Here is a 21,150-nt window from a genome sequence, read left to right as displayed (position 1 = left end):
AAAGAGGAGAGGAAGTGGAACAAGGTGGCAGCAATTGGGCAGGAAGGAAATGGAAGACAGAAGGCAGAGGCACAGAAGCATGGCATGGCATGGTGGTAGTGGTAACAGCACATCCACCTACCTGCCCATATACATTGCATTATGGGCCAGCTTGTAAGGCCTTTTCCTGGGGGGGGGGGGAAATTGACATGATTTTTATTAGCAAGAATGCTGGGACTTGTAGTCACAGTCCCATCCCTGGTGGGAATGGATGCTACATTGAGATCTGAAAATGCTGCCAGAGTGAGAAGGGTTGTTGACGTTGTAGCTACAGATAAATAGGCTGGGAAAAGAACTGGCAATGTTCTGGTGGGGATGGGGAGAAAGAACCATGTAAAAAAGAAACAGAAGGAAGAACGAACTTGTAAACATAGGGGTGTTTGCTGCCATTGCTCCTCTGCCATTGGAACTCTGGCAGAGAGGGTTGTATTGGGGCAGATTGGGGGAGGCTTTAGATCCACAGGACCCACTGCCACCCTGGAATAGTGGGGGAGGGCTACAGCTCTGAGCTGGTGTAGTTTATTTCCCTCCTAACGCTGCCCCCAACCTTCTGCCACAGATTCTCCCTCTACCTAAACACATTCTGCAGTGTCAGATATTGTGCTTACTTACAACTAAGGCTTCTGCACCCACACTTTCTCATTTTCCCATATCCAATCCTCTTGCTCTGCAAATTGGAGGAACACTGAAGCTCAGGACACTATCAGGGCAGTGGCTACCTAGCTGCCCACTGACCCTCTGCTTTCCCTGTATATCAGGGTAAGCAACCTTTTCATCTGACGTTTCCTCTCCCCTCTTGTCATTCTCCTCCTCACAGTTGTGCTCTCTCGAGCCTTCCAAACAACTGTTTGGCAGGCTGTGGAGGACACTTTTTTCATATAGAGAATGACATGCAGGGATGAATTCTCCCCACATGCTGTCCTGCCCATCACAACTGCACTCCAACAAGCCCCACTGTTCAGTTGTTTGACAGGCTTGGGTGAACAAGTAACGGACGCCCCCCCCCCCCCCCCCGGCTTGCTTTCCTTGCCTTCACTGCTGCTTCCAGGGATTACAGGTAACAAAGGGGGCAGTGTGTTTGGGAGGTGGTTGGTGGGGACACCTTCTGGTGAAGATGAGGGGAGTGGAAATGGCTAATTTTTCTGAACCGTTGGATTGGCCATAAGTGAGAATATTTTCCCAGAAGATCTCAGGCAATTTTCAAGTTAATATGAGCTCTCTCTACATAACAGTGCATTTTCTAGATCTTCATAACAATCTCTCCCTGTCCCACATTCTTCTTTTTTTTTTGGTGCTTTGTATTTCTATGCAAACTTACACTGGCACTGACTCCTATACACCAATGCATTAAGGCAGCTACATTGAACACTGGATGGCAATTGCTTTTCAGCTGAAAAAGTTTCAGTGATTTTCCCTGTTTCTTTGAGTAATCTATCAAAGGTAGTGCAATCTTAACACATAAGAAATAGGGTTTTTAGTTTTCCTAAAGTACTTGTTTCCTTCAGTGATGTGCAAATGAATAACAACTGTCTTATGAACTAGAATTAAAAGTACTTCATTTCGTTTTCTTTTATTTCACAAGCCTTGGATTAAAAAAAAAAAGAATCACAACTAGTAGATCTGATATTTTATAAGTAGAAATGAATGTGATTTATAAAGAAGAGTTCTGTACAAAAACTTTAAAAATCCAACAACCATTTGAATTAGTTGCAAATACCAAAAAACACATGTGAAAAGTGAGCACTACCACCCCAATGTGGAAATCCTCTGAACAAGATGGCAGCAGTATCATTGTGTGGAGGTTTTAGCTCTTCCTAAAAATAAAGACACAGACTTGGAATGTACTAAGTGGATCAGTGCTGCTAGGCCCTCTTCTATTGAAGCTTTTACTTGACAAGGCTTCTTTAGTTGGGTCTATAATAAATTAAAAAATTACATTAACAAAAATCTGCCTGTTCTATTCTGCATGTTTTTAAAATGTTCATGGACTTCCTTCTTTAGTGGAATTTCTTACCTTGGCACTATGTCTACCTAATTGTTGGCAACATGTTCTAAAATGGACTCGCTCACAAACTGTGACTTGCATCAGTAACTCAGTAACATGCATCAACTACTCTAGCACAGCTAAGTGGGGGTGGAAGGTGCAAAGGAATCATCAGGTAGTTACAAGACAGGGCTAAAAGCAGCAGTCACTAATGGGGGAAAGGAAGCAACATGCTTTAAGGTGATAAAGGTATGAAAGAACAATTGTGAGCCAATTAATTTCAAGCAAACACACTACACCATCACAAGAACTTTCTATGCATTTTTTTTAAAGGAGACGATTAGTTTTTACTCGCATTAGTATGGAATAAAATGTTGGGGTCAACAACAGAGACACAGAAAAAAAGAAGATTGTTCCCATGACCCTTCATTCTTGGTTTTCCGGTTTCTGTTTGAACTCATCCAAGACTAGTAATATTGGAGCGGCCACCAGGGGGTGCAACAATGCGATGTCCAGTACGACGTGGGTTGTTATCATCTATCTGAGCACCTGTACAGGGGTAATCCAGAAGAGAAGTGATAGTCAATAGCCTCGCTAGACTGTCATTAATTCAGAATTCAATGGCACCAGTAGTTACAAAAGCTAAACTTGGATGATCTTTTCATACAATTATTTATGTTTTAGTTGAAAATTAATTCTGAGTTTGACAAATACTGGTTTTGGAAAACACACCCTACTGCATAACTTTCAGGGGGAGGAGCTCTGAAGCAATGGATCTACATCACCCGTACACTAATTTAAAACTGGATCTTGAGACCCTGTTGCAATGTTTCTTAAAAGCTAATGGGTATTTTGATACAGCACTAGTGGACTAATGGGACCATCCTCAGAAAAGTAGTATGTGCAGTTATCGTCTATTATATACAAACCAGGCTGTTGGAAGGGGACATCCTTCACCCAGTCCCAAGTGTGCAAATATAATGCTCATTTGAAATGCCCAGAGCCATATATAGCACAACGTAAGGCTGCACTTTGCAACAAGGCCTCCACTCAACCTGAAAACTTTCTTCCTGCCCCAAATAGCTAATCAATGCTGCAGCTGTTTATTATGCCACAACTGTCCCTTAGTAAATTGCTGAGGGATGATTTCATACAAATCTATTATCTCTAATGGGGTATGTTTTTAAAAGGTTTTGTGACAGTTTGTCACACACTGTTTCACCTGATAAGCTAAAATTAGACTGGTGGAGGTTCCTGATTAGCGGAGGCTGGTTTTTGGCAGGAGATGATTTAGTGGAAGGTGCAGGAGTTGCGTATTTTGTTGTTGCTGGGACTTCATAGACTGGACCGTCATACATTCCTCTGGAAACTCCTTGGAATTCTGTTACCTACATATTACAAAGAGAAATTCATTTACTCACCCTCAGTAGCTTCGCATTTTACCCACAGTCCCTGCACAAAATCTATGGTATGTTCACACAAAGGGGCATCAGAGCTCATGTGAGTGATTCATGCTTCCTCCATGGTCCCACCTCTTGTGCAAAAGTAGTAGAACATAAATATTATAACCTTTATCCTTAAGCCCCCACAAACAACGTGCTTTGCAATATATGACAACAGTCTCCAACCATTTGGGGGCCAATGGGCACATCTGGAATTTTTTAGAGTATTGTGGGCACCATCACAAAAAGGCTCCCATGGGGTCTTGTCCATTCATAAAATGGCTGCTGTGGTGGGAGTGGCCAGTCACAAAATGCCCATTTCACAGAACACAAACTAGTGAGGCTGTAACTTGCCTAAGAAACTGAGTACATGGTAGAAGTGGGATCTGAGCCCCCAAACATAAAACTACTCATTTTAACCCACATTTTTCTACTCCAACAGAACACCCACTTCATAGAATGAAAATTCTCTCTCTTTCCCAGGCAAAGCATCTATTCCATCTTTCATGGTGTTGTTGTTGGGGTTTTTTTGGGGGGGGGGATCCAGGATGGGGGCTGATAATGTGGCAGGTGGACTGGCATGACTCTGTGGGTTGCTGTGGTACATTTGTAACCCCTGATATAAAATATAAAGTGAAAGATAACAGCCCTGCCTGCAGGCTTACAATGTCCAAGCAAGAGAGAATGTGTATCTTGCCACAGGGAATATATACATTCACTAACACAGAGATACACACTGCACATGTGATCTGGAGGCAATGCCAGAGGTATGCCGGGATATCTCTATTACCACTTTGGGTGAACATCCAAAGCCACCCTTTATTACACCAACATAGTTGTAGTTGGTGTAACAGTATTTTTTGCCTGAGCAGCATGGATACAAAAATCTATGAATTTATTTATACAAGTGCTTATTTAGGACAGTTATAATGTTCTCAAAATTGGCAGCATGACCAATGGTCAGGGCTGATGGCAGTTGTGGTCCAAGACATCTGGAGGGTACGAAGTTGAGGAAGGCTGGTCTAAACAAACCATAGTTCCCCGAGTTTGGACATATGAGAGAATTGCGTTTAGTTTAAAATTGAAAGCAGAATCTTTTAATCTGCATGTGATTAATCTGCAGTGTGTGTGTGTGTGTGTGGGGGGGGGGGTATGTGCATGTCCAAGGTTTGCCATGACTCCTTCTCATGGCAGAAAACTTCAGCTTTCCACTACATCTGAACCAGGCCAGTATTTATGGTGTAGATGTAGCAATTCAGGGCCAAACTATAAGTGGCCTTGGAATCTTTACATGAATCTTTTTTTAGCCTGTAAAAAGCAGGTGCCTGGGGTCTCAATCAGGACTGTGGTGCACAGGGTTTTAACACTTTTCTCCTGTACTGCAGTTCTGATAGATGTCACACAAACAAACACTGCTGTTGCTCTTTGACATGGGAAAGAAGGTCCTTGGCACCAATGGAAGCTTCCTCCCATTCTAGGGTAAGGGATACCTGCTGAGGCTAGAATTTTAGGAAAGAATTCTAGGAAAAGATACATCTGGAATACAGAATAAGGTCACACAGGCAAAAGAAACACAACCACCAACTCCAAGAACTCTTTAGTTTCTGATGCTGCAAAGAGACAGCAACTAACAAAGAGCAGAAAATTACCAAAATAGCTTCTGATATATATTCTTGTGTCCCTCCCAAAAAGAATTCTGATTGGAAGGAGAGCCCTATGGAAAACGCATTTCCTGATTGCCTTCCCATCATATCTGCATGGTGTTTTCCATTTATGGAAAGCTTGGAGAGCAATGGGGGTCTTAAAAAAATTATCAAATTGGGCCAAACAAGTTAAAAAAATAAAGGCCTTCCAAGGGCTCCAATGTGGTTCCAAAATCTCAGAGCCAATCTGCTTTGGACTCAGGTCGCCTGCAATTCCACAGCAGTCCAATTATTGCCAAAGCAGATTTGTGCCTTGTCCAGTGCAATTGCACAGCCCAAGTTTGGATCACCCCCTGTTGTAGAAACATTTTTGGTCTCTTGGACCAGCCACTCAGCCCACTCCTGCTTGACATTATGAGCCTGGAATAGGAAATGCCAAGAAGACAAGTGGTAATCCACTTCCTTCCAAGCATGTTGTCATCAGGCCTCAATAACTGAAACTCATCCAACAACACATGACTCAACACTGCTCTTGCCACATTCACTATACTGCAGCCAAGTCACTGGGGATGAACTGGTAATGGAATCCAAGTGATTTGCAAAAAAGTCACAGCCTCTTTTAACATCTGCTTGCTGGCATGTAGCACCCAGAAAAGCTCTGGTGGACAGCACTGTGAAGATGCAATAGTGGCAGAAAAATATTGGCTCTTCTACATCATTACCACCGCAGAGTAGGCTGTAAGATGAGCACTTCTCTGTGTTTGTTCAGATTTGCACTGAGTTTTTTACTACCTACTTTCCAGCCATCATCCCAACTGTTTTATTGCTCCCAGCTCCCCAGCAAGCCAAGAAGTAAGGTGAGATTTACCGAGATGAAGAGAACACTTGGGAGAGATCTTGTCAACTGCTCAGATCATCATCATATTCCACAGAATTACAAGAGCACAAATAACTCTGTGACAACAAAGATGATCAGGGGACTGGAAACAAAGCCCTATGAAGAGAGACTGAAAGAACTGGGCATGTTTAGCCTTGAGAAGAGAAGACTGAGGGGAGATATGATAGCACTCTTCAAGTACTTGAAAGGTTGTCACAGAGAAGAAGGCCAGGATCTCTTCTTGATCATCCCAGAGTGCAGGACATGGAATAATGGGCTCAAGTTACAGGAAGCCAGATTCCGGCTGAACATCAGGAAAAACTTCCTGAGTGTCAGAGCAATACGACAATGGAACCAATTACCTGGGGAGGTGGTGGGCTCTCCCACACTGGAGGCCTTCAAGACGAGGCTGGACAGCCATTTGTCAGGGATGCTCTGACTTGGATTCCTGCATTGAGCAGGGGGTTGGACTCGATGGCCTTGTAGGCCCCTTCCAACCCTACTATTCTATGATTCTATGATTCTATAATAGGAATGCTAGGTATTTTTTTATTACATTTCTATACTGCCCAATAGCCAGAGGCATGCCAACCAAAAATCCTCTGAGGATTCACAAATTTCTTTCAGTAATTATCAGCCTCTGGGTGTGAACCATCTTAAATCTGCCCCACAACCCCGCAGAGTGATGAATCCACAGCCAGCCTTCATATGCTTAGATAGCTTTTTTCATTCCTTCAACCAGGGAATGGCATAGCCACATTGGATTGCCTCAGGCACATCACTGTCTCTCACCCTAAAAAACTCATAAAATTGTTATTAAAGCAATTTGTGCACCCCAATGCACTATACAAATGATTAACAGCAACAAAATAAAAGTCTTCTGTTCTGGAGATGTACACAAACCTACCTTATTTCTAATTTTGATCCGTTGATAAAGGTATTCAGGGAAAGGCTTCCGGGGAATGAAACGGCCCATTCCTTTACTTACATGGAGATTTCCATCCTCAAACACAATCTTCCCTTGGCTAATAACTATGAGAGGAGCACCATGGCATTCCATGCCTTCAAAGATATTATATTCAACAGCCTGAACAAAAACAAAAACTTACAGCTTATTCTTATGTATAGGCATGCGTGTACCACATTAATTCACCTGCAGAAGGAGTTAAGCATGGTAGTTTTGTTTTTAATCATCAGGGAGTCAAACAATTAAATATTTTGGTTTAATTCCAGTTCGAGTTCAGCTGCAACTGAAGTTGTTCTGATCTGATGCATATGAGCTGACCAGTTCAGTTTCAGTTCACATGAGAAAATTGCAATATAAATTAGTATGAGGAACATGCTATCACTCCCTGACCAAAATGCTTAAGGCGGTCTTGAGATGGAGAATGAAATCAAGGAGGTATCCAAAGGGTTGTGGTAATGGGTGACTTCAGTTAGCCTCACAAAGATTGGATAAATGTGTGTTCTGGTCATGACAAAGAGGTAAAATGTCTAGAAGCTATAAATGATCGTGCTACAGAACAGTTGGTCATGGAACCAACCAAAAGCTACTGTGAGATGTGAGTGTTGTTGAACCAACTGGAAACAGTGACCACACTGCTATCAAATTTAAATTATATGTCAGTGGAAAATTGCCAGACATTCCAGCACACTCACTTTTGACTTCAAAAGAGGGAATTTCTCTAAAATGAGATTGGTAAAAAGGTATTCAAAAGGGAATGTCAAGAGGGTCAGATCTCTCCTTTTTGGAGGTCTTCTTGGAGGTTACTGAAAGCTACAATAATAGACGCTCAGCCAGAATGTATATTGCAGATCAGAAAAGGTACCACCAAGTCCAAGAGGTCATCAGCATAGTTAACAAGCAATGTCAAGGAAGTTTTGCCCAAATTAGAAGAACAAAAATGAATACAAACTTGCAAAAAGAAGCAAACAATGAGGGAGGCAAAAACAGGTTTTGAGGAGCACACTAAAACCAACAGCAAAAATTCTTTAAATACATCATAAGTAGGAAAACCAGCTAGGGAGGCAGTTGGTGCACTGGATTACAAGGAAGTTAAAGGATTGCAAAATTAACTCTTCACTGCAGAAGATGTGAGGCAAATACCTGTCCCTGAACTGATATTGTCAGGAATGGAGTCTGAAGAACTGAGGTAAATAGTAGTGACAAGAGATGAAGTTCTAAACCTTATTGACAAATTGAAAACAAACAAATCACCCAGTCCAGATGGAATCCATCTAAGAATTCTTAAAGAACTCAAATGTGAAATTGCAGATCTTCTAACATGTAATATGTTAGAATGGCCACTGTACCAGAGGACTGGAGGGTGGGTGGACAATATAACACCATTTAAAAAAAGAGAGAGAGGTCAAGGAAGAATTCAGAAAATTACAGTAGGTTAACTTAACATCTGTTCCTGGTAAATTGGTGGAAAGCATTGTTAAAGATAAAACTAGCAAGCATATAGAAAGACAAGTATTGCTGAAGAAGAATCAACATGGCTTCTGCAAAGGGCAGTCTATTTTCAGTAATGTTTAGAGTTCTTTGAAAGTGTCAGTAAGAATGTGGATAGGGGTGACTGATAGACACTGTTTACTTGGACAAAGATTCCTGACACCAAAGACTCCTGAACAGCCAAGGGATAAGAAGGAATGTCCTCTGATGGAACAGGAAGCAGGGAGTAAGAATAAATGGACACTTATCATAATGGAGGGATGTAAACTGTAGGTTCCCCAAGGCTCAGTACTGAGACTGGTGCTTTTTAACTTCTACATAAACAATCTGGAATTAGGGATGAGCAATGAGGAGGCCATGTTTGCTTACATCATCAAATTATTTGGGGTGGTTAAAACGAAAGGGACAATGAATAGCTCCACAAGAATATCTCCAAACTGGGGGAATGGGCATTAAAATGGCAATTGGGGTTCAATGTAAGCAAGTCTAAAAAAATGTATATTGGGGCAAAAAAATCCTAACTTCACATATACACGGATGCGGCCTGAGCTGGTGGTGACTGACCAGAAAATGGATCTTGGGTTGTGGTGGATAGCTCTGTGAAAATGTTGATCCAGTGTGTGGCTGCTGAGAAAGAAGCAAATTCCATGTTGGGAATCATTAAGAAAAGAATAACAAATAAAAAATGCCAAAATCATAACTCCTTTATACAAATCTATAGTGTGACAACACTTGGAATATTGTGTACAGTTCATTGCATCTCAGAAAGGATATTGTGTTGGAAAAGGTGCAGAGAAGGGCAACTAAAATTATCATGGGATTGGAGAAACTTCCTTATGAGGAAAGGCTACAAGGTTTGGTGCTGAGTAAGGGAGCATGACAGAAGTGTATAAATGTATGGTGTGGAGAAAGAGGTGTGGAGCTTTCTCCATGGTGTGTAGAAAGAGGGTAGGGAGACATTTTTCTCCCCTTCTCATAATACTAGAACCTGGGGTCATCCATTTACCCTGAGTGGCGGGAAATTCAAGACAGATAAAAGGAAGTATTTCTTCACATAGCATATAAACTATGGAATTCACTAATACAAGATGTAGTGATGGCCACCAACTTAGTTGGCTTTAAAAGGGGATTTGACAAATTCATGGAGGATAAAGCTATCAATGGCTATAGCCACGATAGTTGTATATTACCTCTAGTATCTGAGACAGTGTGCCGCTGAATACCAGTTGCTGGGGAACATGAGTTGGTGGGAGCTGTTGTGCTCATGTCCTGCTTGTAGGCTTTTTATGGGCACCTGGTTAGCCACTGTGGGAACAGAATGCTGAATTAGATCTAATTTGATCTAATCCAGCATGGTTCTTCTTATGTTCTTATAGATTATTATTTGCACAGCAGGGCAGAGCAAGCAAATAGGTCTAAAACTGTCACAACAAAATGTCAACAGTAAGTAGTATGAAGCCTTCAGCTTAATATATTAATTCCTATTTTGTGGAATTACACTTGAAATATCTTCTTACAGAGTTCACTTGTTCCTTACCCATGATAGGAATGGAATATGATGCTGATTTCTAATAAACAAGAGGACTCATGTAATATCACATCATCATGAGTCCAATTCACCAATTGCCTCACTTTCTCTGTCACAAATGACTCCTACACACATGTCCTATGCAGTTGTTCCTAAAGCATGTAAGCTCTATGTATGAGTGAGGAGCTGGTGGGAATGCACTAGCTCCGCCCTCTTCATCCCCATTCTTGTCGCCCTTCATGTGTAGAGGGTGACTGTAATGAAGAGCTGCCTGTATCCATAGAGACTTCCCACACCATTTAGAAACCTGATGGCAACAGTGGGCAGAGCTAGCACACTCATGCCCACTCCTCATGTGTAGAGCTTACATGCTTTCGGAACAACTGCATAGAACAACTTATCTTCCTAACTTCCATTTACTAGTCAGATCAAGAGACTAGGATTTCCCCAACCAATCTCTTGCTCAGTCACACACCATCTATCGCAAGGATGCCTAACATTCGTCTTTAATATCTTGGAGATTGCTACCTCTGAGCCTCAGTCCCAGCGACCTAGCAGTACCCACTGGTACATTCATCCCATCTAAGAGAAGACTATCTATTCTAGATACCTTAATGCCCCTGACGATCTACCTGGCACAAACAGTATTCAAAATATTCTTAAGATCCTAGGAAGCAGGAATCCCCAGAGCCAGTCCAAAGGCAAAACACCCTCTCCAATCAGCCTTCCCTCCCCCCACTCCAATATCATGCTCCCTGTTGCCTGGGTTGAGAGCTCTTCCGTGCTCCCCATTGCCTAAGCAGAATGCTTCTGCAGGCCTCCTGGGTCTGGGAAGGTCTCTTCAGACTTTCTTCTCAAGGCCTAAGAAGGCAGATTGTTCCATTATCTTCTGCCTGGGGTCTTGCAGGCCTAGCAGCAGAGTTTAACAGTAAAAAAAAAAAAAAGTTGCTCTTTATATAAAAGCCTTCAAGGTTAGAAAGAAAAGGTTTCAGTTCTGGACAGCAACAACTTAATCTTTAACATCCACCTACAGAGGCTGGCTGAGCACCACAGAATGGGTGAATTTTCCTTCATCCATCAGGCTGTTTGTCCTTACAGCAGTGGAGGATGGTGGCTGCCAGTGGGGCGGTGAATCTACTCCAGGTTTCAGTCAGAACTCTAAAGGAGCTATCCAAGGTGTGAAGTTCTTCCTTTACAGTTCTGAATGAAACCTGGAGCAGATTCACCTCCCCACTGATATTGGAGCCACCAGCCTCCACTGCTTTACAGCCTACTACAGTGGTTCCTGCCTTAAAGAAGTAGAAACCCTCCAGTCCAGTCTCTGCCTGATGTTTCCCAGGCTCAAGCCCTCTTGAAGAGAGCAGAGTACAGAAGACTGAATAAACTCAATATATATAAACTTTCCCAGGTGTTGGTTTTGTTTTATGTGATCATTCTGATTCATTCTTCACTTATTGGTGAAGCCAATAAGTGTACCGCATCAGGTGTTTCTGGTCAACCCCTTATTCTGGATCGGTATCCTAATTTTTTTGGGGGTGGGGGCAACTCTATTCCAATTCAGATTCACCAGCAACTTTCAGATAATCGTTAAGATTCTGTTCAGTTCGGGGGGGGGGAATATCCTCCCCCCCATTTTTGGGTTTTGATTCAAGTTCAGTTTGGTTCCCTGCTAATAATGTAATGACAGCACTTAATCAAAATTATAGATCCTTTAAGCTGAAAAATTGTTTAAAAAGAATAAGTTTATTCTTAGGAGGGATGGTGAAAGAAAAAGCAGTATTCTGTAAATTAAATAAGACATCCTGGATACAGACAGATAGGATTTCACTATTTCCACAGAGTAACTATAAATCTTACTAACAACTGAGAAGAAAGTCAAGGTATCAACAATAATAGTATATAATGCAATAAAAATGAAAGAGCTGAAGCTTTAAAAAACAGCTATGATTTTACACAATAATTAATTCACTTTCTAATGAACAACAGAATGATACTTAGGCACATTCATGTAACTGAACGGGGCTGAGGAAAGTATAAATGATTAAATTCATGTATACAGTAAATGGATTATTATAATTGTAGTAACTGTTCTAAATAAATAATATATCAACAGTTCAGCTGCGTGTTTTACAAGTTCTAAACTGTATTCTTTCCATAACATATGTTACTTATACACTTGATAAGAGTCTAATTAGCAAGGTGACAAATAATGCATCTGTATTATCCTCTGGTTCCTTCTCCCATTCACTCACTCATAAAATGGGCAGAATCTCAAGAACTATGAAATTTGTTCCATCACACCTACTCAAATTTAGACCTGGTCTCCCTTGAATAGCAGCCCACTGCATACATAACAAACTTATTTTGAACTGATGGGACATTCAAAAGCAATTAGCAATACACAGTGGTGTGGTGGTAAATTTTGAAGAGCAGCTGCTCATCATGACAGTCCCCATAGCCACACCCCCAAGGAGAGTCTGAAAATGCAGGCAGCTGTGTTGATTCATCCCTCCATCCTTCCCTGCCCCCTCTTTATATATGTGTCTTTTGTAGGTCTTTTGTAAAGTGAATGGGTCTTAATTGTAATTCAACTTTGTCTACAACAGCGGTAGCTCACAATGACTGGGTCTGCATGTCGTGCTAAGCTGTGGTGTGGGTGGCTGCAGAGTGGCTTAGTGTGACGGCCGAACCCAGAGGAGTTTTCCAGTCCTGGATAGTTTTGCTTGAACAAGCCATCCTTAGAACCCATGGCTTGTAGTTGGGTGTTTAGGGTGGCTTATTCCCAGAGTGATTTAGTGTGACATCCGAACCTGGCAGGGTGTTTTTTCATGGGTTGTTGGGAATGGCTAGAAGGGAAAAAACATTTGCTGTTCCTTGTGATCTCACTAGTGCCATCTCCATTCTCTTTCATCCCTTTTAGCCTCAGAATGGATGTTTAATTTTTTTTTTGTAGGAATCATGAACAAAGGACACCACGGAATGTCCTAAACGTGTGTGTGTTTTTTAATATCCACTCCTCCACAAGAGTCAACGACCACTGCTAGGAATTTGTGCAAATTTCCCCTCCATTCCACTGCTCTGCTATGAATTTTGCATAGTTTTAGTGATCCCCTTCACTGCTCATGTACATCTGACAGCTAGCAATGGAGCTGGAGGCTGGAGAAGAGAAGGTGCTTTGGGGATGGGTGTACTTATTAATTCAATGTAACATGATGCAGCCTTTAAAATAAAAGTGTTCTCTAGCAAGACAGGGACTGAACTGGAGGACAAGGGGTGGGGGAACTGAAAGCAGCTGATGGTTGCATAACAGAAGGCACTGTGGGGGTGGGGATACTTAGTTCAGTATAACATGAAGCAGTGGGAAGAGTAGTTTCATTTCCCTGGTTAAGTTTTCCTGAGTTAGGTTTCATTTCTCCAGATCTGAAACTGTAGTTTTGGTTTAGGGGAAGAAGGGGATATAAAGGAAGAGAGACCCAGTGAGAGGGAGACCAGAAAGAGGAAGACCAGAGAGAGAGGATGACCAGAGCCTGAAGAGAGAGAAGGAAGAAGAAGCCTGGAGAAGTCTTAAGTGCAGCTAGGGTAGAAGAACTTGGGTTTTTGCAACTTTTATTTTCTTTTAATGCCTTTTGTATCACTCAGCTCAATTCTGTAAATATCTTTAGTTGCAATTTGCTTGCTTTAATTTACCAGTACACTGTTGTGGTTAACACCCAGGCGTCTGAAGTGCCAATCACCCCACGTCCATAGCCTAAACCCCATATTATTGGAAAGGGAAAGTTTTAAAGAACAAAGTTGGGACTCTTAAGGAGGCAAGAGATCCTTAAGGAGTTGCTCAGAGAGTTTAGGCCATAAAGGGAACCCTGATAGAGCCCTTAAAAAATAGGTGCTTGCTAGCAAGGGAAGCACTGAAGTGGAGGGCATTGAGAAGGTATGCTAAATAGGGGACAGATGCTTTAGTGCAAGAGCTCAAACAAACAACCCCCTTGCCCCACAAAGCTTGTGACCGGATTCGTAAGGGCTCAGAAAATTATTTCCTTTTTGTGATCTGATATGGGCAGGTGGTGGGGAGTTTTGCTTAGGAAACACCAAAGTGGAGGGTGAAATTGATGAGGACATAAGCAAGAGGGGAATCTGGCTATGCTGGGCTCAGTACTGGGCAGGCACTCTTATGGTCATGCACGCTTGCACAAGACCACAAACAAAAACTAATTATTAAAAAAATGGCAAATGCTTCCGTTTTCCTAAGGGCTCAGAAAAATATTTCATTTTTGCAATCTGATGCCAGGGATGGGGGGAGTTTACCTCATCAGTTGGCAACTGCAGCGGACCAACTGCAGAAAAGGCGCTTCCCTTGCTAGAGAAAAAGGCTGCTTCATGTTACACTGAAGAACACCTGCCCACGAAGTGCCTTCTCTCCTGTAGCTACCAGCTCCGTTGCTAGCTATCGAATGTACATGGGGGTTACAGAGCAGTGCGCGTGATTGCAAAGAATTATGCAAAATTCATGGCAGAGTAGTAGAAAGAAAAATGTCAAATCCACCACTGGGCTAGTGCACCCCCCTCCCATGCACACATACAAATCTAAGCAATTCTTTGGATCACAGCCACTAAATGTAGTAATAAAATCCACTTGACCTAATCGTCTTGTTCAAAATCAAGAACAACACAGAAGCACAAATGGGGAAGGGACATCTAATTACCCAGTGTGAATACATTTTGTATTTCTGCATTTCCACACAACTACAGGTCTAGTAGATTGAAAGGGATTCATGCCAGGTTTAGACTCTGCTACGTGTCCATAGGGATGGGTGAACCTCCCAACATCTGGTCTGTGGAGCGGTCCGCCATGGGGAAATCCAGGTCACTTGGAACTTACTGGATTTCCCCAGAGCCCTGACGCATCCGCTGGATTTCATGGGGCATCTTTCCAGCTTTAAAAAAGGCAGGATACTCTAATGGTGGCTGCCATTTTCCTATGCTGGGAAAATTACAGCTGTAATTTGCATATTTGGCCTACAGCAACAATTGGTTTATGGCTGCAATTTATGTAGAAGTGCTTTATGGATGGAAATGGAGTAAAATACACAAATTACAGCCGTAATTTTTCCACAATAGGCTAATGGCAGCTGCCATTAGCGTACTTTGTCTTTTTTAAAGCAGGAAAGAAGCCCTCTGTGAAATCCAGAGGACATGCAGGTGAGGGGCAGTTCACCGCAGACTCACTGAAGTCTGCAGCAGATTTTTCCAGCATCCCTATGCTTCCATGTAGGCCACTTAAAAGTCCTTACCCTTCTGTTGTCCAACGGTATGCAGGGTATGCATGTAACTGTATATTTCTGGTAGTAGCAGTGCTGACAATTATACTCTGAATATGACTGGGTGATGCATGCAGTAAAGAGCATTTATACACATGTTGTGCTACCATGGGTGAGAACTTTTCAGCAGTCTGCACCATTTGCAACAATGATGCCTCAGCTGGCCCTCAGAAGGACTGAAGAGCTCTTCCTCTTACCGATTTATGGCTTTTGGCTGAGATGGTCTTCCCCTTCTCTGGATCCCAGAGCACAATATCAGCATCAGAACCCACAGCAATCCTGCCCTTTCGTGGATACAGATTAAAAATTTTGGCTGCACTGGTACTGGTGACTGCAACAAACTGGTTTTCATCCATTTTACCTGTAGACTAAATCAATTTATCATGAGTTGATCAATTTATCTATCATAAGAATAGAGATGTAATAATAAGTACATATGAAAGAGATTTGAAGGCAATCAGAGAAAATACGGAAGCAACATAGTCTTTGGAAACATATCCTTCCTGAGTAACCCACCAGATGGGTTAGCTGTCGAAGTCATTCCAAAGTATTAAAGGCGTAGTGTGCCTTTAGTAAAGGCAAGTTGCGAAGAAAAAGAAAAAAAGAGGTTCCACCATTATAAGCTTCAGTCTTCTATTGCTTATGAAATGACTATGATTTTTATGATTCTATGACACCTGTTAAACTAATACCTCGAAAACTGGCATCCATAATCTACTACTTGATGAGGTCTACAAATATGCCAAATTTCAAACCACTCTTACAAAAATCGCCACAGGTTCATCAAGTTAAAGTGCTGAAAATTGAAACATTTACCCTTTTTACTCCAACATTTGCTCATGCATACCATATAGTTCTGTCAATTTTTGGTGAAAACTACTGATGTACTTTATTGAGGCTTCCTGAGGACGACAATCCTTCATTTGTTTGGTGAAGCTCTCAACAGTGGTTTGAAGGTTGTTAAGGTTTTCCTGCCTCACAAAAGCCTATGCCAGCAACTGCTAGCAGTTTTATCTCAAGCGTACTCACTTTTATTTTGAAGCTAGAATGCTGCCAGTATGCCAATGTTTTCAGAGGGATTCTGTGTTGCAGAGGGAATCTAATGGATTCTATGTGCAATCCCATTCCCTTAGTTATGGAATGTAACCTCAAAGAGAATTCCTTTAGCAGTATAAGTTTCAGATGCTTCATAGGGCAATACAGGACCAAGACAATGTGGGGTATGTTACTGAATATGCTCTTTTTTTGTGCAGACAGACACGTGTATGCTGTTGTTCAGGTTCCCATGGACACACATTAGTTAAATCCAACAAGGACCTTTAGACATTGGTCATAGAGTCTCTATAGCTAAGAGGAGACTTCCCCACTCCCCATACACATACACAGGATCTGAGGATAATGCCACTTGGAAAATTTATGGATTACAAGCAAGAATTTGAAATGCACTTGTTGATTTGGGGGGTAATTAACTTGCTGCGGACATGTGTGGACAGTCCATTCTGCAAGGAAGAGAGATGGACTGGGGAGACAGCACAAGGAGGAAGTGATTCCATACTGGTCACACGAGTAGGAAATACTCATGGGAGTGGGAAAAGAGAGGGGATATGAGGTCAGGAGGAGCGTTGGGAGAGGAGTAAGGAGAGAATTGGAGGAAAACTAAGCCAATAGGGAGGGGGTTGTGTTCCTGCTACAGCCAGCATTCATTCACTGTAGTTTAGAAGGATGCAGGTAGGGGTTTACTTGGAGCTTGTAACACTTGCACACTCCAATTTATATGTGCTTCTGGTAGCCTCTTCCTTATGAAGATCTCTGAACCCACAAAGGTCCCTAATGCAAGGTCACCCATGCATCAAGCCAACTTCTCCTAGTGTACTGCAGAAAAGGGTACAGATGATCCATTTAACTGCAGCTCTTGTAGGTCTGTACGCCAATCCAAGGGTATAACACAGTTCTGGAACTTTAAAGTATTTGAAAATTGAGCACTTAAAAAAATCCTTAACCTATAGATCAGGGCTGGGGAACTTTAGGCCTGGAGGCCAAATCTGGCCTTTTGGGATTCTCAAGATGGCCATGCCTCTTACCCTGCCCCCACACCTTCCCCCCATGCACTTGGTGGTTTCCCAGATTGTGTGCAGTTTTTTCCCCGATTCTGAAAGGATGAAATGCCTCTCCTAAGGCTTAGTTACTGTCAGTAAGAGCATTACGATATAATATAGTGTTATTTTGGGCCCCACCCCTTGCCTTTGGCCTTGCCCCTTTGCCTTTGGTCTGCCCACCCCTGGAATGTGTCCAAGAGCTTCTCTAAAATTGAATTTGGTCCTCAGGCTGAAAGAGTTCCCCACCCTGCCTGGTAGACAGGTGTGACCCTGGGACACAGGCAAGAGGTCACCAAAACTCTGTAACATCTGGAAGAAGCCTAGTAAACACAGAATTCAGTAAAAATCGATGTGGCTGCCATGGATAAAACAGCTGGTTTGGCCTGTTGCTGGAGTACAACGATGACCAACCTAGTGGTATTTGTACTTGATACAAAGGCCTAAGATGTTAAGTCTGAAGAGGGCTGCCACCAGAATCTCTTGGAGCAAGTAGAGAGGGAGAGGGATATGTGAGAGAGATTGCTAGCAGGAGATTGCTGATTCAATCTGCTTACACTTGCTAATTTTAATGTTTTAATTAATTAAGCTGATGTTTGCTGGTTTTATGCTGCTGTTTTAGTTGATTAAGTTTTGGATAATTTTGGTTTTAATACTGGATGTTTATTGTGCCATTGTATTATGGTTTATAATTGATTGATTGTATGCCACTTTGAGAGGACCAGTTGGTCCTGAATAGCAGCATAGAAATCTTTAAAATAAAATACAACTTCCAGCTCTCAGAACTGTATGAATATGCAGCTACCTGGGGATCATCTACATGGGAGGTTTTCTCCAATGCTGCTGTAACTTAAAGTCATTAGGGACACACGATGTTGTGGCCACTCTGCAGCAAAGCTGTCATTTCCAGCCTGAAACCTGGAGCTTTTTCAGGGGCATTTTGTGCTGCATTTTCCCTTTAAGACAGCTTCCACCCACTTCCAGTGCAGTGTGCCCCATATCCCTGAATTAAATGCAGATTCTTAACATGTGTTTTGGGGGTGTTTTCTGCTGTTGCATCAACGTAGGTGGGCAGCCTCTTTTGTTTTTTGTTTTTCCCCGCCACATCCCTGCTTTATGGAATGGCAACTGTCAGGGTTTGGGGAACTCATTGCCCTCAAGTGCACTTGAGCAAAGAGCAGAACTCCCACCAAAGGGTAAACATAAAGCACAACATCCCTACTCGGAAGTAAGGGAACAGCTGATTGCCCCAGTTTAATTTTTAATTTAATTTGCTCCACATCAATTTTTTTTGAGGGCACCAGGTTGAGGAAGTAACTTGTCTCCTTTCGTATCACTGAGCACAGAAAGGTGGGCTGTGGAGGGAAGCGAGCCTTTTATTCTCGATGGGCACTACTTTTCTGCTGCTGCCTCTGCTGGTGACTCCTCTCTTCCCTTTCCTGCATTCTTTAGTTTTTACTGTATCACCCTATCAGTACAGCAAAATACTGGGGCTGCAGACTTCTGCTCCTGGCCACCTCCTCTCGCTAGATAGCTAGTACTTGAAACAGCACGATTCCAATTTTCTCAATGGGAAAAAAACGCTACAGATTCTCAATGGGGGGGGGAGCGGGAAGCAGGCAACAGAGGCTGCAGACTGAAAATGGGTGAAGCAGCTAGATCGCTGTATTTACTCCCTGGAAGCTCACAACTGGGGTTATATGACTGGGCAACACAGGCTATGGACAGTCAATGGGTGCAGCGGCTAGTATTTCTCCTAGAAAAGTGGAAAGGGGGTGGGAGCTCTAACTCCCTGACTGTTGGCTGGAATGGGGCAAAATTGCACTGGTGAGGTGCTCTCATGGGGAGCCTTCAGATGCTGTAGGGAATAATAATGTAGTAGCCAGGGGGAGCCTGGACAAGGGTGAGAAACAAGCCTCTCTCATTGGTTGAGCAGCACCTTCCAGGTTCATGACGTTCAGTTCTACTCCCCCCACCCAACCAAGAAGTTTCAAGCACTGTGTGACCCATGAAAAGAGGATTTTTAAGGTATGGTATACTTGGCTTTTCTTGGCAGTATCAGGAATGAATCTGAGCATGTGGAGATGTCTAGCAGCTTCAATTCAGAATGGGAACAGCCAGAACAGGGGGAGGCACCCTCCCTAGTGAACTCAGATACAGCAAGGCTTCCTTCCCAAGACTTTGAAACAGAGATGGCTCAGCCTGAGTGCCCCCCCTTTCTTCCACCATGAGAACCCAGGTTTCAGAGGGGGAGGAGAGTGAGGGGCATGACTTGAGGGATGCTAAGGTCCGTTGCAGAGTGAAGTGGGAAAAGTTAGAGGTGGGGCTTGGACATTCCACCAGGTTGGCCACTCATGAAAGCCAATGTAGGAGGGCACCACCCTAAGGGAGGGGTATCTCTGCGAAGCTGGTCTGGCCAAGAAGTTCTTGCCCAGACTGCTGGCAACTTCTCTAACTTCCACTTCAGCTCCTCTATTGATATTTGTAGATGTGTGGATTAGCTATTTCATTGCAGTCTGAGTGTTTCCTAGAAACTGCATTTGTAAAGAAGCTAGTCCTTAACTAATGAAGTAGTGAGCCTGAAGCCTTGTTTCCTGGAGTGTGTTGATTGTGGAGGGGGAGGATGAAGGAATGTGACAGGCAGTGGCTAATTAAGTGGTTGCGTGAGCCTCAATGATGTGGGCCAGGGATCTTCTATCAGAAGTACCCTCTAAGAACATAGTAAGAGCCATGCTGGATCTGACCAAGGGTCCATCTAGTTCAGCATTCTGTTCACACAGTGGTCAACTAGCTGCTGATGGAAAACCCACCAACAGGACATCAGTGCAATAGCACTCTCCTGACCACATTCCCCAGCAACTAGTGTACATAGGCATACTGCCTCTGATACTAGAGGTAGCATATAGCCATCAGGAGTAGTAGCCATTGATAGCTCTACTGTGAAATGTCTTAGAGAAGGGCTCTATAAAATAGCTTGGGCAGCAGAATGTTTAGCTGATTTTGAATGGGTGGCATCCAATGCTCCACAAGAGCCATGGCTTCAGGAATGGTGGTCTGCCATAATTTCTGGCTTATACAAAGGAAGGTTGATGGTCTCTTTAAGGCTAATTTATCAACCATTCTTTTTAAAGGAGGCAAGTTATTTCAAGAGTATCACTTGAATTAGTGAGTCTCTTGAATTAGTTCTGGTTGAGGGGGGAAAAAAAGCCTTACCTCCCCAAAAGGATGACAATAAGCAGAGGAAAAGAACCAATCAGCCCTTTCCTTCCAGGCCTTTTGCTGTTCATCATCAATACTGCAGACCCTACAACAGCTGGTTGCCAGTCTTCCAGGCCAGCATTCAACAAGAGTAATTGGGATGGAAAGCATCAGGGCAAGCTCTCCTTGTCCAGACACAATTGACAGTCTGGTAGGGGAAGCTTTGGTTGTTCAGTCCAACCTGGCGGCTCTTGAAAGCAAACTAGTGGGTACTGGAAACAATAATTCAGAGATATACCTTAGAATACTGATCACTCCTGACAGATCAAATTATCCTGTAACTCAAGTCAATCTTAGCAGCTCTTCAGGCTGGGGACTTCATGACACTTATCCATTTTATGGAAGCATATCTACATATTCCAATACGACCTGCTGATCGCCGCTACTTTCGTTTTGCCTATGGGGCACTGCAGTACCAATACATGGCCTTACATTTCAATCTTTCCTCTAACCCTATGGTTTACCAGGGTTATGATCACCCTGGTGGCACACCTGAGAATTAAAATAAATAGGACT

At 42.8% G+C, this 21,150-nt stretch overlaps 1 protein-coding gene across 3 annotated transcripts in view; it reads right to left on the bottom strand.

Moving 5' to 3' along the window:
* Nucleotides 1–1,572: 1,572 nt before the first annotated feature.
* Nucleotides 1,573–21,150, bottom strand: part of LOC146344360 (dihydropyrimidinase-related protein 1) — a 172,318-nt gene continuing 152,740 nt past the window's right edge. For 2 of the 3 annotated variants that reach the window (XM_084859923.1, XM_084859925.1), the window contains 4 exons: nucleotides 15,481–15,651; nucleotides 6,893–7,072; nucleotides 3,246–3,411; nucleotides 1,579–2,572 (listed from right to left, as the gene is read on the bottom strand). In XM_084859923.1, the coding sequence (XP_084716049.1) occupies nucleotides 2,481–2,572; nucleotides 3,246–3,411; nucleotides 6,893–7,072; nucleotides 15,481–15,651 (609 nt within the window). In that variant the 3' untranslated portion in view covers nucleotides 1,579–2,480. Of the gene's footprint in view, nucleotides 2,573–3,245; nucleotides 3,412–6,892; nucleotides 7,073–15,480; nucleotides 15,652–21,150 lie in introns of all 3 variants that reach the window. The other variant, XM_084859924.1, reaches the window with a different exon arrangement.

The sequence above is a fragment of the Heloderma suspectum genome, chromosome 5, assembly GCF_057233095.1.
Source record: "Heloderma suspectum isolate Gila_16-S chromosome 5, 16-S_ref, whole genome shotgun sequence".
NCBI lineage: Eukaryota > Metazoa > Chordata > Lepidosauria > Squamata > Helodermatidae > Heloderma > Heloderma suspectum.
This window is presented reverse-complemented; position numbering and strand designations above follow the sequence as displayed.